General features: G+C 35.4%; 1 protein-coding gene across 1 annotated transcript in view; it reads right to left on the bottom strand.

Moving 5' to 3' along the window:
• LOC149565372 (transmembrane 9 superfamily member 7-like) overlaps positions 1–17,121 on the bottom strand; it is a 39,148-nt gene extending 22,027 nt beyond the window's left edge. Inside the window, exon 1 of the mRNA XM_089818885.1 lies at positions 16,933–17,121. Coding sequence (XP_089675011.1) covers positions 16,933–17,037 — 105 coding nt within the window. The 5' untranslated portion in view covers positions 17,038–17,121. The remainder of the gene's footprint in view (positions 1–16,932) is intronic.
• Between the last annotated feature and the right edge of the window lie 331 nt (positions 17,122–17,452).

Here is a 17,452-nt window from a genome sequence, read left to right as displayed (position 1 = left end):
TTATGAAGTTATGCAAGGCACCTATATCCAAGAGACAAATAATACGATGTCCCCAAACAATTCCTTTCAAACGAAAGGGGTGACCTGTGGGATCGCTAGAAAGTGATGCTATGATAGGAGGTTGCTCTTGGGTACCTGCCTTCTTATTCCCTCTAGGTGGTCAATCCTCGTTCTCCTCCTCATCACTGCCCTCAACATCACTGCCCTCTTGCTGCTCATCCTCCTCCTCTGAAAGTACCTCTACATAATGTATCTTGCCCTTGCCAAGGCACCTATGATCCAATGTCTATGGCTCTCTACAAATGAAGCATAGCTTCTTCCTTCAGAGTTCATTCCTTGTCTCAAAATCCATCCTGGGAGGTGTAGCCTTATGCTGGTTTTTGTTCCTTTGGAACAAAGAGGTCCCCTTATATGTCTTCTTAAGAGGTTGTAATATCAAAGAGGGTGACTCTTGGTTGTGAGCAATCTTAATAGCATCATCCGGAGTGTTTGGTTTAAGTACCTTAACCAAACCTCTATATCTATCCTGCAAACCCCCAGTGAACAGCATTACCATACAATGTTCTGTCATGTCAAGAACCATCACCGAGATCCGCTGAAACTCGTCAATGGAATCATCTAGAGATCTGCTCTGTCATAGCTATGCCAAGTCCTTGTAATAGACCTCTATATCCTTCCTGTAAAAGCGGGTAATCAGCTTAGAGCTGAAAGTCTCATATGATGTAATCAGACCATGATCCTCTGTAACCAACTCGTGATGCCACCAATCATACGCCGCTGCCTCTAAGTGCATCATAGCAAACCTAATGGCTTTTGTCTCTGACATAGGTTTAAGAGTTAGGTACATGTCTAGCTTGTGAATCCAAGCTCTTGCAAATGTCTTACTGCTGCCATCAAAATTAGGGAGATAATTTGCTCATAGCATGCTTTAGGTCTCTGTTAGGTGCTCTAGGTCTCCTATCCTGCTGCTGTCTATTTGACTCCCTTTTCTGATTTAGATACTAGACAAAGGTCAAATTTTGTTTAATAGGATCGACAAACAAATCCCATTCATCATACATTGCCATAACATTATTCGGTAGTAGATTTGGTGTTGCTGGTGGTGTTGTCTCTTCTTCTGCATTATACATTGGCATTTAAGGCCTGTCAGTATTACGTGTGGGAGCTCTAACAGCTCGGGGTGATCCAACTACACTATTACCTCCACTGTGATGGCTTGGGGCTCTCCTATTAACAGAGGCTAATTGTAGTATACTAATAGCAAGTTGTTGAAGTGCATCAGCTATGTTATTCTACCCATCTCTAATAGCCCGCAATGTTTCCCTTACTTCCCTACCCTGTTCAACTTCATTATGTGCCATTTGAATGATATTTACCTGTTCTGTCCGTTCAAAATGATCAACCTGTTTAATTTGTTCAGTCTGTTCACCTATTCCAAAAATCAACTCCTCAACCACTAAATAACTATCTTCAATGTCAATATGTTCTAAAGAATCTGCTTGTTCCAACTGTAGATGGTTGAATTTATAATGTCTTTTACTCATTCTCGGCTGACATTTTTTGATAAAAACTCAGTCTACAACTATTGTTTTCCCACAAGATGGTAGGTCTTGTGGCTCTAATACCACTGTAATAATCTTTGCTAGATTGGAACAGAAAAAATAAATTTGGACTAATGGTAATATCGTCAAACAATTGTCATGAAATCAAGTCCTTGAACAAAGTTATTATGGACATGCTACTGTAGTAATTACTAATAGAAATGGTATGTAGTAGATTACTAAACTAAGAAGGAAACTCAATTCTTCAATCAAATTTCTAGATGGAATTCAACACATCAATACTGCAATAAGGGATTATAGATATGCTAACAATTCAATCAGCTGTGATACAATGTTCTAATGATAGAATTTTGTGAATATACAACGATTGAGAGTGAGTGATGATTAGCATCAGTCCTATTACTGGAGTGAGTATCAATTGGAAGATGATTCGACCCAAAAAATACTCCTATCATTCACGTCCTGATCTTAAATGCCACTTGCAATCTGCAATATGCTAGATTTGACTGCACTGATCGATCAATCCCTTTCCTCGGTTGTCCCTGCGGCTGGAGTACTGAGATATAACTGGCTGAAGGTGATGTCGTTCACAATGTCGGCTACTATTCTGTATTACCACCAAATGTAACACTACCCTTGCAAAAGCGTCGTCCTCTATGAGGTATACCTGTTATTATCCCCGAACTACAAATTTTGTGTATGATCACTCACGTGTGGGCATTAAACATGAAGCCAACCTGACTGCTATTCAATCCCCATATTTGCTATGTTCTCAACTTGGCATTACAATACTAACCCACGCTATTGTAATCTGACTGAACTTGAAGGAGGTACTCACCTGGTAATTACTATTCTACTGTAGATGGATTCCTCAACTCTTCTTGTCGTCCAACTCCCACTCTGCCAATTAACGTCCTGAAGTTGTGATTATCTGAGATCAAAACATCTTTCCAATCCTTGGTTTTTGAAACACAATGTGAAAGCCATGTTTGCGTCTAGCTCCACTTTTTTTTCTCAAGGGTTTTCGTGCTCAAGAAATAGCCAAGTCACATCAAATAACTTTTTAGGATTTGTTTTATAACAAATATTCGTTGTGTCTTTCTCAAGACTGAGCCTCCTTTTTATAACCTCAAAGTGAGGGAAGAGTGTTGAAATAAGAGATGTGGGATAAAACACCAGTTTCCTCTTCTAGTAACTTAAGTCACTTTATAAAGTGAATGTCTTAATAAAACATAAAGTTACTTTATTAAAGTACTTTAATACATTGAATAACGAATTTAAATCGAATCTTCCCTTATGACTGGGAGGCATCCTTTCTGGAAATGTTGTTAATCTATCAGGATGTGGAGATAGATTAACCAGGCGCCAAAAGAGCTAGCACGAAAGAGGGGACATGACAATACCAAATAAATAAAGAATAAAAACCATAAAAAACTACCTATTTCTGCCTACAAGATGCAAATATGGGTGCTCTTAGATTTTTCAACCTATTCAATGACTTGACTACACCGAGGCGAAGGATTTCTATATGAATGCAAGATTAATCTCTATTTTTGCAGTTTTCAATGCAAATAAAGATGTAATTAAGGTAGATGCAAAGCTAATATAGAATGAAATTGTACCATTTCTATGAAGGAAACATGATTGCTAAGTTCATATGATATGCAATAATAAGCTAAGATGATAGCAAGCAGCAAAAATCACAAATTCGATGCACAATACCGCTAGAGCAAAAACAACATGATAGCATTACTCTTCAATTGCACATAAGAAACAAGGAGAAGAACCCCAATTTTATTGAAAATCTAGATAGAATGAATGGTTGAGATTAATTGAGATGAATGGTCAAGATTAATTCAAAGCAGAATAAAAACTGAGATTAATAGCACACACTTTGAGTTGATTAGATGCTTTAAGAGATCAGAGTTGAGTTAACAATTGTTTTTTGAGTAATTTTAGAAGATAACAGGGATAACAGATTGATCTAATCTACGTGATTGAGTTAACAGCTTTATCTCTTTTCATAATTTATGCATTCTTCAATTAACTTGCTTTTCTAATTTATGCATAGTTGAGTTAACTACTTTTCTTCCTTTTTTTTCTAATTTACACAACTATGCAACTCAACTTTCAAACTCAAGCTCTAAATTAATCTTGTTTTTATCAATTTTTAGGATAATTGTGAGGATAATTCATTGTTTTCCCCAATTATTCCTTTTTTCTCATTTTTAAAAATATTTTATTCAAATTAATTCTTTTTTATGTGTAAATGGCAAATGGGTTCAATTCAATTACTATGCTAGGAAATTTAAATTAAATTAATTGTCAATTTGATGTTAATGTTTAAGAATTAATTTATTTTTGATGATTTTGCAGATGTTGATGAATTATACAATTTTGATGATCAGATCATATTAAAGATAGAAATTGGATGCCTTTTTTGTTACAACATTTGTGATAATGATCAACAATTTAGCTTAGGGGTCCATGGTCTAGGAGACCAATTTTGGGTGATTAAATTTGGTTTCAAACAACTTTCTATATCTGATCCAATCTATGAAGAAGTCATCAAGTTTGCCTCCCTCCATCTTGAAGGGCTAGGCCATGGTTGGGTGTACCATGGTATTGTGACACGAGCATAGTCTTATCACTACTTTTGAACTAAGTTGCCGGTTCGGATTCGAGTACTGCTTCGGGTTCAAAATTTGTTCAATTTTTTTTGGGTTGGGTTCAGATTCGTTTTGGGTTCGTCCATACAAGAATATATGTTTTTATATATATGTACAAAGATGCAGCGGCAAATAAGCTCATACAACACTATGCTCATATAAGCAACATAGCAAAATACACCACCACATTAATGTTTCAGTTAAAAAACAATAATGTCAACATTAATAATCAGACGCCATTGTTCAAATATCATCAAAACCATGAAACAAACCATCATCATTCTATTGTTGCAAAGTAGAAGCACAAAATGTAATGCTATAGGCCTATTTAAGGCCAAGGTTGTGATTGTTGCCATATTGTAAGCTTCACACATTAACTATCATACTGAATGATTCAAAGAAAGCAGCTTTGGATCAGACTAGATGAAGCCAAGAAAGCAGGCTTTTGATCCAAGGAAGCAAGCTTTGAATTTGGATACATGTTGCACTATATGCATGAAATATGGTGTATATCATGCATTCCATAATAGATGCATGTCACTTTTATACATCTCGATTCCTCTTCTCAAGTCATTTAATTCGAATAAAATACGATGAGTACTTTGAGTCTAATCATGTGCTTGAGTCTAACTTGAAAAAAAAGACCTTTTGAAAAATTAAACAGAAGGGTGTGTTTCAACCAAATTCTCTCAAAATTCTCTAAAATTTTGTTTGGATTCCTCTGCTGGAAACCAAAGTCACCCAAAAGTCATCTGAATTCTGCCAGGGTTCATCTTAGAGAATTCCCAGCAAAATTCAATCTCTGCAGCAGACTTTTGACAGAATCTGACAAGGACCAGACTTTTGAGAGAATTGAACCAAATATTCCTAGGTCCAAGAGAGAATCTGGTAACTTAGCTTTTGAAGAATGCAGGAAAAGATTGATACTTCACTTTCAAGAAATGGCATAGCTAAAACTTTCCAGATGATGGTTGTCAAAGTTCTTGATCTATCTGGAAGAAGAATCATGGTTCTTATTACAATAATAGATAATTCTCTATTATTAGTTAATGGTTATCTATTGTAAATATCTACTTAGCTTTAGTTTGCTTTCGTTTTTTAGTTTTCTCTATTAGAATAGAATGTCTCTATTCTTTACAATCATTTCCTAAGGAAACATCATTTTATTCTTTTGTATAAATTGACCTTTCCGTCTCTGTTAATAACAAGCAAGTATTTTACCAATTACTTTTGTAGTATGTTCTCAGAACCTAGACTTTAAATTTTTTGAAATTTTTAATTTCTTTCAAAATTATCTGCTCCAAAAATTTTGAAATTCTTTCTGAAGTCTTTCATGGCTTTTTGCGTGCTCCAAAATATCTGACATCGGCTAGGTTTTTTAAGAAACCAGTGTTTGCAAAATCGAGTTTTCCTTCTCGTTTAGAACCGGACACATCTACAACTCACAATTTTTTATCTCCTCTACAAAATCACAACTTCAATCTCAGAAATCACGGGTTTTTCGTCCTTAGACATCACAGGTTTCCAGAGTTCTGTTTGAAAGTTCATGTTTGATGTTGTTGAGGCCATGTTCTAACAAATTGTGGCATCCAATCACATTTTTTCAAGCGTCTATCAAATTGACATTTTAAGGGTGAAGAATTTGCTTGTTTACTGTCCATTCTTCCTCGTTTGTACTGTCCTTGCAAAAACGCCTCAATTCTAGAAAAAAAGGGGCTTTTTGACCTGCAAACACCTTTTTTCTGTTGTTTTTGACCTCCATGGCCACCGACCTGGTTTTTTGCTCAAAACCCTAGTTTTTTGAGCTCGAAAATATATTTTGATTTTAGATTCTTGGTGGATTTTTTGAGAGCTCAACTAGGTTGTCAAATTTTTCTAGGTGCCTCAATTTTCAAGCCAGCGGATCCAAAAAATGACAACATATTTCTTTTGGGTTTTTCGAGCTCTCTTCTGGGTCAGTCTCCATTTTTTTTGGGTCTTTTGTTTTTTGCCTCGAAGAAAGTGCCTTCACAGATTTTCACAATTTTTCATTGAAAAACGTGCCATGGCATCTCTAACAAACATTCTACTCGAGCACAACTCCAAATTCAATGGTTGAAATTATGGCACTTGGAAGTAGCGGATCATCGCAATTTTTGAATATCGTAACATCGATCAACTTGTTCTGGGTGTTATGAAGCGTCTGACTACTCCTGGTTCTAATTAGGGGATTTGAATAATCGAGAGGTAATGATGCTTCTCAAATTATTTGTAGCTGATGATCAGCTTTCTCAGATTCCATCCGGCAAAACAATTGCCAAGATTTGACATCTTAAAGGTCTTCATGAGACTTCTGACAAAAGTAGAGCCTTCTTTCTGAAAAACACTTTGTTTTCTATTGTCATGGATGAGCGCACCTCGCTCCAAACACACCTGAATCGGATTAAGGAAATTCGTGATCAATTACTTGCCATCGGTCGCAAGATGGAGGAAGAGGATATTGTGGTTATTACTCTTTGGAGTTTACCAAAGTCCTATGAGCATTTTATTGAGACTCTCAACATCACATCTTCTAGTGTTGACTTGAAGTTCACTGATCTCTGCACCCTGTTGCTTCAGCAAGATCGGTGGAAACAACAGTTTGGTAGCAGCTCTACTTCCATGAGCAAGCCTTTGCTGCGAAATCCTTTCAGAAGGATAAAGGCAAGTTTCAGCAGCCATCTCAATAGAAGTCTTCTGCTGCAGCTTCAGATGGTTCTCGTAAGAACATTCAATGCAACTACTGCCACAAGTTTGGACACATGAAAGGTTGAATGTTGGAAACGCTTAACTGCACAATCTAAGCAATCAGGGTCGCAGCCCAAAGCAAATAGTGCAAAGCACACTGAGCAAGCAGAATCTGCCTTTTACGCCTTCATGGATAAAAGACCTACAGATAATGTGAAGTCATCTGCCTGGTACATTGATTCAAGTGCCTCTCATCATTTCAATCATTGCAGAGACTGGTTTACTGAGTGGCGAAGAAGAGTACACGGTTGTTGGCAAAGGCAACATTCCTTCCGTAATAGTTCTATTCACAAAATGATTAATAGAGCCATTAAAGGGATTGGCCAAAGCATTGAGCCTTCTACTCTCCAAGTGGCATTTGAAGGGGACCTCACTTAAGAGTCTTCCTTACCTCAAGTCAACCTTGTGCTAGTTTGCTGTCTGCGTGGTTCTGTTTGCTAAAAATTGATATATTGTTTATAATAGTATTGCTGCAGTTGTTCATAGAATCATAAACTTGTGGCAAATTAAATTATCTTTAAGTGTAATTCTCACTGTAATAAGAGGAGTTTTGGAAACAGTTGCATCCTTTGTCCATTTTGCAAGGGCTTATCATTCATTTCTGCATATGCTGTTTAATATATTTTCTGTGTGATAGATCAGATATGAAACAAGATTTAAACATTGGTTTCCCATGGAGTTCAACCAATTAGAAATATAAAATATCCCTACTTAGGTATATTACTAGATCAAAGGCCTTTTAATTCAGGGTTCTTGTCAAAAGCATGAATTATCTGACAGCAAACAGACCCTTAAGATTTAACAGGCAAGCAGACACATAACAGAAGCTTTTTCCAGAAAGATTAAGTGTAATCATAGTTCACAAACTTTGCACTCTTTGAACTGCCAAGTATCCTATTCTTTTTGGCAGGCAAGTTTTCATAAGTTTAACTCACAATTTTGCAGATGCAAAAAAAATATGGGTAAAAATGTCAACCCATGTAAAACGTTGGTTAAATTGTGTTCTTGACTTGTTTTGGCTATAACACCGTGCATTTTCTCTTTCGAGATGTCAATTTTTAATTTAATACATTCTGTAATAGAACTTCACAAATTAAAAAATAAACAAAATTGTCTTTAAGGGATTTTACTTTTTAGTGCTTTCTAAGTTGCCAAGTTTTGTTGAGTATTTGCCAAGTTTTTGGCCACTTGAAAATTTTGGGCTTGCCAAGTACTCTCCAAGTTCCAATCTGTGAACTATGAATGTAATTAGCGCAAGAAAATATTCTGGAATTTTTACTAATTAGGCACCCCTCAAGTAATAAAATGTTAGATTTTTATACCAAACACCCTAGAAACTAGATTATGTAGATGGAGAGTTCAGGAATGGAGTTATTTGATACAGAGCTGCATAAATTTTATAAAGAGAAAAACAAAGCCCTAGAAATGCCAAGCAAAAGTGGGAAACAAAGTCAAGTACAAATAAAATATTCTCTGAGATGTAAAAGGAACAGCAGTTGTCAGAAATTGACCAGGTCAAGATGGCTTTCCATGCTGTTTAACAAAGCTAGTCCTTGATAAGGTAGTTTCTTGACTTCCGTTAATTTGGAAAATCAATCTCACTAGTTGGTTGCAGTTACCTTTATAGAACTTATTCACATTGCTTTGATTTTTATTGCGAGTGTGGGGTATTTAGAAGCAAGCTTTCTCACACTTATCATTTGAAACATAGTTCAAAAACTCGTCAAGCAACCGTGTGGCCCGCCAGTGCTTGCAAGTCGTAGTACATAGCAAGGAACTCGCCTGCATACTCCAACAAAGTTGGCACAAGTTACAAGCATGAACACACTGCAAGTACCACTAAAATGGATGAGACCAAGCCCATGACTGGCTACATTTGCAATGCAGTGTGCAAAAGAAACAGCAAGAAAAAACACTATTTGATTTGCCTTCTTAACCCTTGCTCGCCCTGACTTGTCATTCACAGAACAGCTTATCTCCTTTGATTTGAGTTTCCACATTGCAAACGGGTACTAGTACACAGACACAATATGTGCTAGTCTGGCAGATTTTAGAGGGGAGACTGGTACATTTTGGAGGTCTGTACAAAAACACTAAAACTATATAATAATATTTGACTAACGCAGCGTAAATAACAGTAATAATATACTTAAAAAATAATAATACAATTAAATAATAAATATGGATATTCAATTATACTTTGTTATTAATAATTAATTATAAACTTTTTTTTAACTTTATTAAACTGTATTAAAAAATATATTTATTATTTAAAACTTTCAAAATTAAATTTATTGTGAAACATCATAAATTATTAAATTAACTTTAAAGTTGAGCAAAAACTTAATCAATAGAAAAAAAAATTAAAAACTGTGCAAGCTGGTCAAACGGAAAAAAAGGGTCAAAATAGAGCCCCAATAAACTTTAGTCTTTGTCTAAAGATGTCTTTTGCTGGTTCAACTCCGGAATAATATCTTCCAAACAAGAAACTCCCCAAATTCGCCCCTCGAGCAACTGTGCGGTGTTATAATAAGTTGCAAACCCATCCACTGTCCTTTGGACTATACAGTTGTGTGTCCCTCACAAGGTGACTAAAAATGTCACTATAAATGTGTCACCTCTAAAATCATTCCGGATCCCCTCCAAAATGCCACAGAAGAACCAAAATCAGTTGGGTTAAGTGGGAGAAACTCTAAAGCCTTTCCAGCAGCAAATACAGGTTCTCTGGTCGAGTCTGCAATCAATTAGATCCAGTATATGATTCTGGGACGTTTATTCCCGGAACCAACTTATACATGTTTGGATTTTGAGACACAGCCTTTGATCTCTTCTTCTGGAAAATTTTGGTGATTTTTTGGAAGCGAGAAATTAGAGATTTCAGACATTTTATTTTTCTGTTTTCTAAACAAGTTCTTCTAGATTTTTTAACAAAATTGGAAGGATGAGAATGCTTGCGGTTATTGTCACAGTGATGAATCCAACATGGCATTAAATTAGAGGCAAACACAATTGAGATTTTGGGCTCTATTGACAGGTCATGAATTCATGGCACATCCCCTTTATCAAGCTCCAACCAAATGCAATCACAGAGATTTTTCATTTCATGGAAGGCACCAAGTATGATAAAGCAAGCACAGTGTGTCAAAATTTTTGGTAATAATACAAACACTTGTTCAGATTCCAGAATGACAAGATATTTGAAGAATTTGGTCACGAACATGACAATTGCAAGAATGGAGTTCAAGGCAGTCCTTTGTTGCTCAAAAAAGCAAAACCAAATGCAAAGACAATTATGGAAGAGGAAAAAAATTGGTGAAAAAAAAAATATTGGTCCAAGTATGGATGCATTGTATCACTAAATGGACAAATACATGGAAGGAACTGCACATTCATAACCTTCTACTGCTTCAAATGGTTTAATGATGATCTTAATTCTTGACATCACCTCAAACAAAGCCAAGCATGATAAAATCCAAGTCTAATTGTTAGAGGGGGAGGTGCTTGAGGTTGTTTTACAAAAGGGATACAAGTTAGCTAATACAGCGGCACAAGTGACAATAGAGCCTACTAGGACTTGTAGAGAGGCACCATCACTTTTTTCAACCCCTTGCACTTAATCTTATGTTGGAAAACATAGAATAACTTGATTGGCTGAAACCAAGTGGTGGATAACACTGAGAACATAGCCAAACATCACTCTTGGGTGCTTAGCTTGAAGCCTTGCTGACAGATCATAAGAAGGGGAAGGAGCTTGCACAAGTAATTGCCGCACGATCTGTAGCCAACTTCATCAACTCACACACAATTTATGGTTTGCTAATGTCTTTGAAGCAGAAAATTTGTGAGCCAACAATAACAGGAGTCTTTTTATTATGTCTCTACAGAGAGCGCTCATGAGATCAAGGTAGCTTGAAAGTTCTATTTAAATTTTAAATTGTATCCTTCAATATGATTTGTTCTAATATCTAATCATTAGATATGGTTCATTTTTATTATTATTTCAAACTGCAACTTTAACATGTTTGCGAGTCTAAAAACCCTTAGGGTTTCATGCTTGGTGAATAGGGATTGAAGACAAGGCCAAGGAGGCCATCCAAAACTATTATGGAGTAATAGAAGAAAATCTAATCCCATTTGCACATATATGAAATTTCAAACAATCAATTCCATCAATTCATTCATGTAGCATTGTACCACCCCAACCCAAAATTTTCTTTGCAGATCACTTCAATGATGTTGATAAGGAGGTCACGGGAGGCTTCTCAACATGCATTGTGAGGAAGTTGATTCAAATTTGAGGTCAAGTACACAATTATTGAAGAGTTAAAGAAATCTAAAACATGTTGAGGACGCCTCTTCTCTTTACCCCTGGCTATCTAAGGGAGAATCATACAAGCATCCAGTAATAAAAACTTCAATCTTAATTTCACTTCAAAATCTTTGATATGTGCAATTATTGCTCACTTTTTCTGATTATCTATTTTGTAGCTATTTAGTGGGAAGATTGGGGTGGCCCCAAATGTTTAAAAAGTAGCCCTTTGAAGTTTGTCTGAACCTCGCAAAACTTTCGGATGATAGCGCAATTGGTACTTGCTTTATGCCATTCACAAGAAGCAGCACTAAAATTTGACACAGATGTACCTCAATGAGCCGTTCTTCATACAACACAACCTTTGCATTCACTTTAAAAGGTGGAAATCTTAGATTGATCTGGATGACACTGACTGATATGGTGACTAGGTTATCTAGGATGAGGTTCCCATGTTCATAGAAGATAAATTTGCTGATTTTGAGAAGAAAGCTAGGGAGGGTGCAGCAAAAGCATGGCATCATGGTTGATGATGTTGATTTGCCTGAGAAACACAAATTACCATTGAGTACTGGGGAGGAACCACAACCAATGGAAGAAGCAAGACCCCAACCATCACTAGTAGGATGTACAAAAGAAAGTGAAAATATAAATTGTTGTAACTTGCCCAAAATTGTAATTTTTAATAATAATTTTTGTTCATCCTAACATTCATCTGGTTGTATATGCACATTAATCTTATATTGTATTTTATTTTCATTCAAAGCTAATAAAAATATATTTTACCAATGCTCTAGGTTGATGTTTGGTAGCTTCAGTCGGATAAAAATATGAGACAATACTATTGTAGATATATATATTTACATATATATTTATTATATATGAGATATTATATATATATACGTATGTATATTATGTACATACATACATACATACATACATACATACATATATATATATTAAAAGAGTATGTGTTAATGAATAGACATGGGACATGTCTCTCCATGTCCCATCCACAATATAAATTAGAGAGAGATTGATGCCATTGAAAAACACAAATAAGAAATAGTGCCATTACATTTGCAGAGATCCTTCATTATGCAACATGGTATCAGAGCCAAGTTGCAAATGATAACTGGCAATGGCTATTGTTTTGAAGGCAAATAATCCGTTCATTATCTGTACAAACTTCAACAGTCATACTATAGCACTGGGATAAATAGTATTTCATGGGAATTTATCATAGCCGAATTTAATATAAGTTCTTGTTAGTTTAATTTTGACTGCAAGGCGACAATATAAAGAGGCAAACTATTAATTTGTTTATATGTTTCTTAATAATATTTATTGTGGAATATTGAAGGGGTGTTATAGAGGAACATGAGTGTGTTTGAATTGCATGTGGTAGACTTATGAAACTATGGAGTTGCAACACTTATTTGAGATTATAGTGGGTTCTGAACATTAGAAACTTCCACTATTGTGATCAACATGTTTCAGGAGTTAATGTGCAGTGTTAATGACAGGTGTCTAGAGTCCCAGACCAGGAGAAATTGCAACCAATGATTTGATTGAACGGTTGAATACTGCTTGCGATAAAACGTGTCTGGAGCTGATAGATGTCCTTATAGACTACAACTGTCATTAGCAGTGGTAGTGGATGTCTCGAGTAAAACGGAAGTGTTTCTTTCATCTGCGTGAAATGTGAAAGACCCAGATTGGCAAGCAATGAATAACATCATTTGGTTTTCTTACCTCATAAAGTATTGGTCTTTTGTCACTGTTGAAAGCAAACTAAAATTGCTAAATGAATCGAGCATCTTCTTGGTGCATATCATGCAACTTGCTGTTCACGAGGCCATTACTCAAAGTACTTGGTGAATTTCATGTTGACATTCAAGAGGCCATTACTCTTAATATCATGAGATGATATCTAAATGGTGGATATCTTTTGATCAAAGATACCCTTATAACTTGTCATTCCTGATTTTACATTGAGGTAATATTATATCTTGTGTTTAACCTCCCTAGCTAACAGGGAGTGTTGATGTTTGGTAGCTTCAGCCGGATAAACCTATGAGACAATAATATTGTAGATATCTAAGTATTATTATGTTAGAGAAATTTTATATAATAAGACTAAAGAAATACTTTATACATATATATAGTCATTGTATTAATTAAAAGAGTATGTGTTAATGAATAGACATGTCCCATGAAGGGACATGTCTCTCCATGTCTTATCGACAATATAAATTAGAGAGAGATTGCTACATTTGAAAAACATTGAAATGACAAATAGTGCCATTACATTTGCAGCGATCCTTCATTATTCAACACTCTACATACTTGTTTCATATGTCTTGTATTTGTATTTTGCATAAGTTTTTAGAAGGAATTTTTATTATATGTTTATATTTAAAGAGAAGATATTACAGTAGTTCATGTAATGAATTTGTTCTGAAGAAGAACTATGTACCTTTTTGGAAAGAAAATTCTACAAGGATTTTAGTTATTTTAAATTTGCCAAGTTTTGCAGATTTTATGTTGAAGCATGGAATCCAAGTCAAAAAACATGAGGACTGTTGGGTTTTAGCAGGGTTTTGCTAGGTCACTAAATCTGAATTAAAATAGGAACTATCATGTTTTGCCAAGATGCTGGACTGGCTAGATTCAGAGGGAAAATAACCGTCTTTAACGTCACGCAGTTTTCAGAACTTGATTTCTTTGTATCATAGTTTCTTCTCAATTGAAGTGTTCTGCCCTACAGGTGAATGGATGGGATGAAAGAGGACATGAAATGCGATAAATCTAGAAAAAAGAATGAGAAAACTACTCCAATGCACTCTACAGAAATTAACTGCAAGGAAAATTTTGGCCAGATGAAAGTAAACTAAAAAGGACAAATTCAGGATGCCATCTCACTCAGAAAATTCAAAACCATAAGAAGAAAATGGTTGGGACGGATTTGAGATTCATGCTGATAAACTTCCTAGTCCTCTGCTTCTCATTACCCCCTGAGCCAAAATCATAACATCCCAACTGAGCATATTGAAGATTGTAGTGAAGCTATGCTGGAATATGGATTTCCAATTTTCCAGGATGGAGATGCCCATTATACAACTCAACTTTCCATCAAAAAAACTCATGGCTTAGCTCAGCTACAGATGCTCTTGAATATCAAATGATTCAATGAATTTTCTTTGGGTTCTGTTTTCAAATCTGGGCTCCAAAATAAACAATGGCAACAGAGATACTCTGCAGATGGTGACAGACAGAATCTTCCTAAAAATAGACAAAGCAAGTTTGATGAGAGATCTTCTGTTATTGCTGTGATAGCCTTTGTCTCACTGCTCTGATAGGAATATAATCCCACTGCAGTAAAAGATTTATTGAGATTCCAGTCCTTTTTTCTCATAAACTTCTTGTAAAAGCATTGTCTTTTTGAGATTCCACAAAGATTTTACTGTTTAACAGGAGACATGGCATTCGTAGAGCGATATTATAAGATGATGTATGGGGCTTCTGATGATCACTTCATGAAATCTCCTCTTATAAGTTATATGTCCAGAATCTGGTTTTACATGACAGAAAATTGACCACTTAGAGGTTATGTTCCTGGGTACATTTAACATGAAAAACAGTCTATCCATATGTATTCTCTCTGTTCATTATAGATCTCAAAAAAGGCCATGTTTCTATAACCCGTTTGCTCCATTTAAGGCTCATTTTGACATGATTTGAGCCAACATCAACCTCTAGAGACCTATAAATTGCATTTTTGTGTTCTGTAGCCCAAAAATTTATATTTTTCCATTCTTAACATTGAGACGCAAGGTTAAGAAACCTTTCCAAGCTTTGTCTTCATTGCCAACTTTCCAAAATGCCTATGGAATCCAGAACAAGGCCTTGAGGACAAGGGGCACATCACCAAAAAATTGATAACATTGTGAATGGTTGTATAACAACATGCTAGAAATACATGCCTTCCTTCAAGAATTTCATGTTCTGTGCTTCTAATCAATTCAATCACAAAGCGCAAACAGAGCTAAATTATGGAGCAGCTCACACTAATTTGATCTAGAACATCACTCTCCATATATATGTAAAGAATTGCATTCATTATTAATTTGGTTCAAATAGTCCACCTATCATATAAGCTGGACTAAAATTCAATTCTTCCTGAAAGATTAAATAGTAATACCACTGTGTGTGGGGCAAAGACTGATGCTAATAAACGATTTGTTTGATGTAGCAGAGGAATCAAACCCCACATTAAGTATGAAATAGAACTTGAAACTCCTGCTTTATATTTGTAAACTTCAGCATTTCAAATGTGGCAGTACCGTGTCAATTAAATGAATTGTGAATAGAATCCTATCAATTTTTTATTTGGTCTGGAATTAGAGTGAACAATTTTACGCTCAAATATTTCTAACAAAAAAATGAAATACTTACCTCAGCCCAACATCTAACAATAGATGAATTACTAGAACACAACAATATGCATGTATCAACTGAAATATTAGGGCCCGATGGATCATACAAGTGTATAGTAATAGAAATAGCAATTGGATGATAAATTGCAATCAGAGGAAATTAACAAGCTTAAATAGAACACTACACGCCATCAAGAAAAATAAACCACATACACTAAAGTGTCAAGAGAAAATTCTGGGTAAATCCTCCTTCATTATTATCAAAGTTATCCTTTTTATGTAGAGTATTTTACTATTTCTCCTTCCAACAATTAGTGCTCTTAAATTAACTAATGGCATAACTTATAAAAACTTTCTTAAATTTTTATTCCTGTTTAATATTTTTGACTGTATAAAATTAAAATTCAGTGGCTATTCCTTTCTATATCCCATTGCCCTATAATTGAACCTCGGGTGATATTGCTGGTAGTTAATGCTCCATAGCCTGGAAAGCTACTCTGATACCTACTAAATATGATAGTTGAATTATTTACAAGCAATGCACCACTGATTTAACGTTTATTGAGGAGAGGGGAATGGATGAGGAAACGTTTGAATAAAAAATGGGAGGATTCTAGAAACACGTCTATAATCCTAGAGATTTTTATTGGACTTTAAAAAATAACATGGTAACATGGATGGTAGCTACTAAGTGAGGAGTTATAAATCATCCCAAGACCATTAATCACAGAGTTTTACATAAAAGTTGAAATTATAAAGCAACTGATTTGTCTGTTATAATCAGCATACCATGTGTGGGAGACCAATAATGAAATTGCACTCCTTGAAGCAAACGACAAGTTTCAGGCAATAAATCGCTTATACAAAAGAAGTGAGCGGATGATTCCAGCCAGTCTCTAATTTCCACCATCAAGCACCATGGACCGATGTCCAGGCATTTGATTTTGTAGTTCTTATTAACAAAAACCACATTAAAGCATGGAAGGCCACAAAATTCCAGACTTTCCAAGAGTTTGGAACTTTGCTTCGATGTCTTAGAACTTAAAAACAGCCCTTACTGTTCTCAATATTTGCAGAGAATGAAAACTGAAACAAGGCCATTAAACACAACAAAAGCAAACCCTTGGACCTTGAAGCAAACAACTGGGCATGATAAATGTCTGAAGAAAGGGATGATTGAAACTTACCTTCTTGAAATCTTGAGGAGCAACTCCAGGAAGATAGAAGCACTCTGCTCTCAACAAAACCACAACCGCCATGGAAATCCATACTACCAGTTTAATCAGTGCCATGTTCAGTTAGGATCGAAACCTACAAATCCGCAAGGATTCGTTAGAGAGTTGGCTCTGGAAAAACAAGTTGGATCTGTACTCAGTGTGTCAAGGGTTTAATATTATCATTTTAATAGAAGGAAACGAGGAAGGAACTAAACGGAAATTTCAGAGTTTATTAAGACACTATTTCGTATTTGTTGCTATTTGGATGGCAATGCTATTTTGTTTGAGGAAATTTGGAAAAACCGATAGTTAGTACAGGAGCGTGAAAATTGGCGTCCATTTACAACTTTTCCTTTGGTTTTTTTTGTGGAATATAATTGCAGGTATTTTTTTTCAATTAATTGCATCCTTCCCCTTGACTTTGCAATTTAATGAAAATCAAGTTTCTAAAAATTTAAAAAGATCTGAATAAAATATTACCTAGAAACAT

Source organism: Cupressus sempervirens, chromosome 3, assembly GCF_028749045.1.
Source record: "Cupressus sempervirens isolate cs-2001-9-10 chromosome 3, ASM2874904v1, whole genome shotgun sequence".
Lineage (NCBI taxonomy): Eukaryota > Viridiplantae > Streptophyta > Pinopsida > Cupressales > Cupressaceae > Cupressus > Cupressus sempervirens.
The sequence above is the reverse complement of the archived record's forward strand: the minus strand, read 5'-3'. Positions and strand labels throughout refer to the sequence as shown.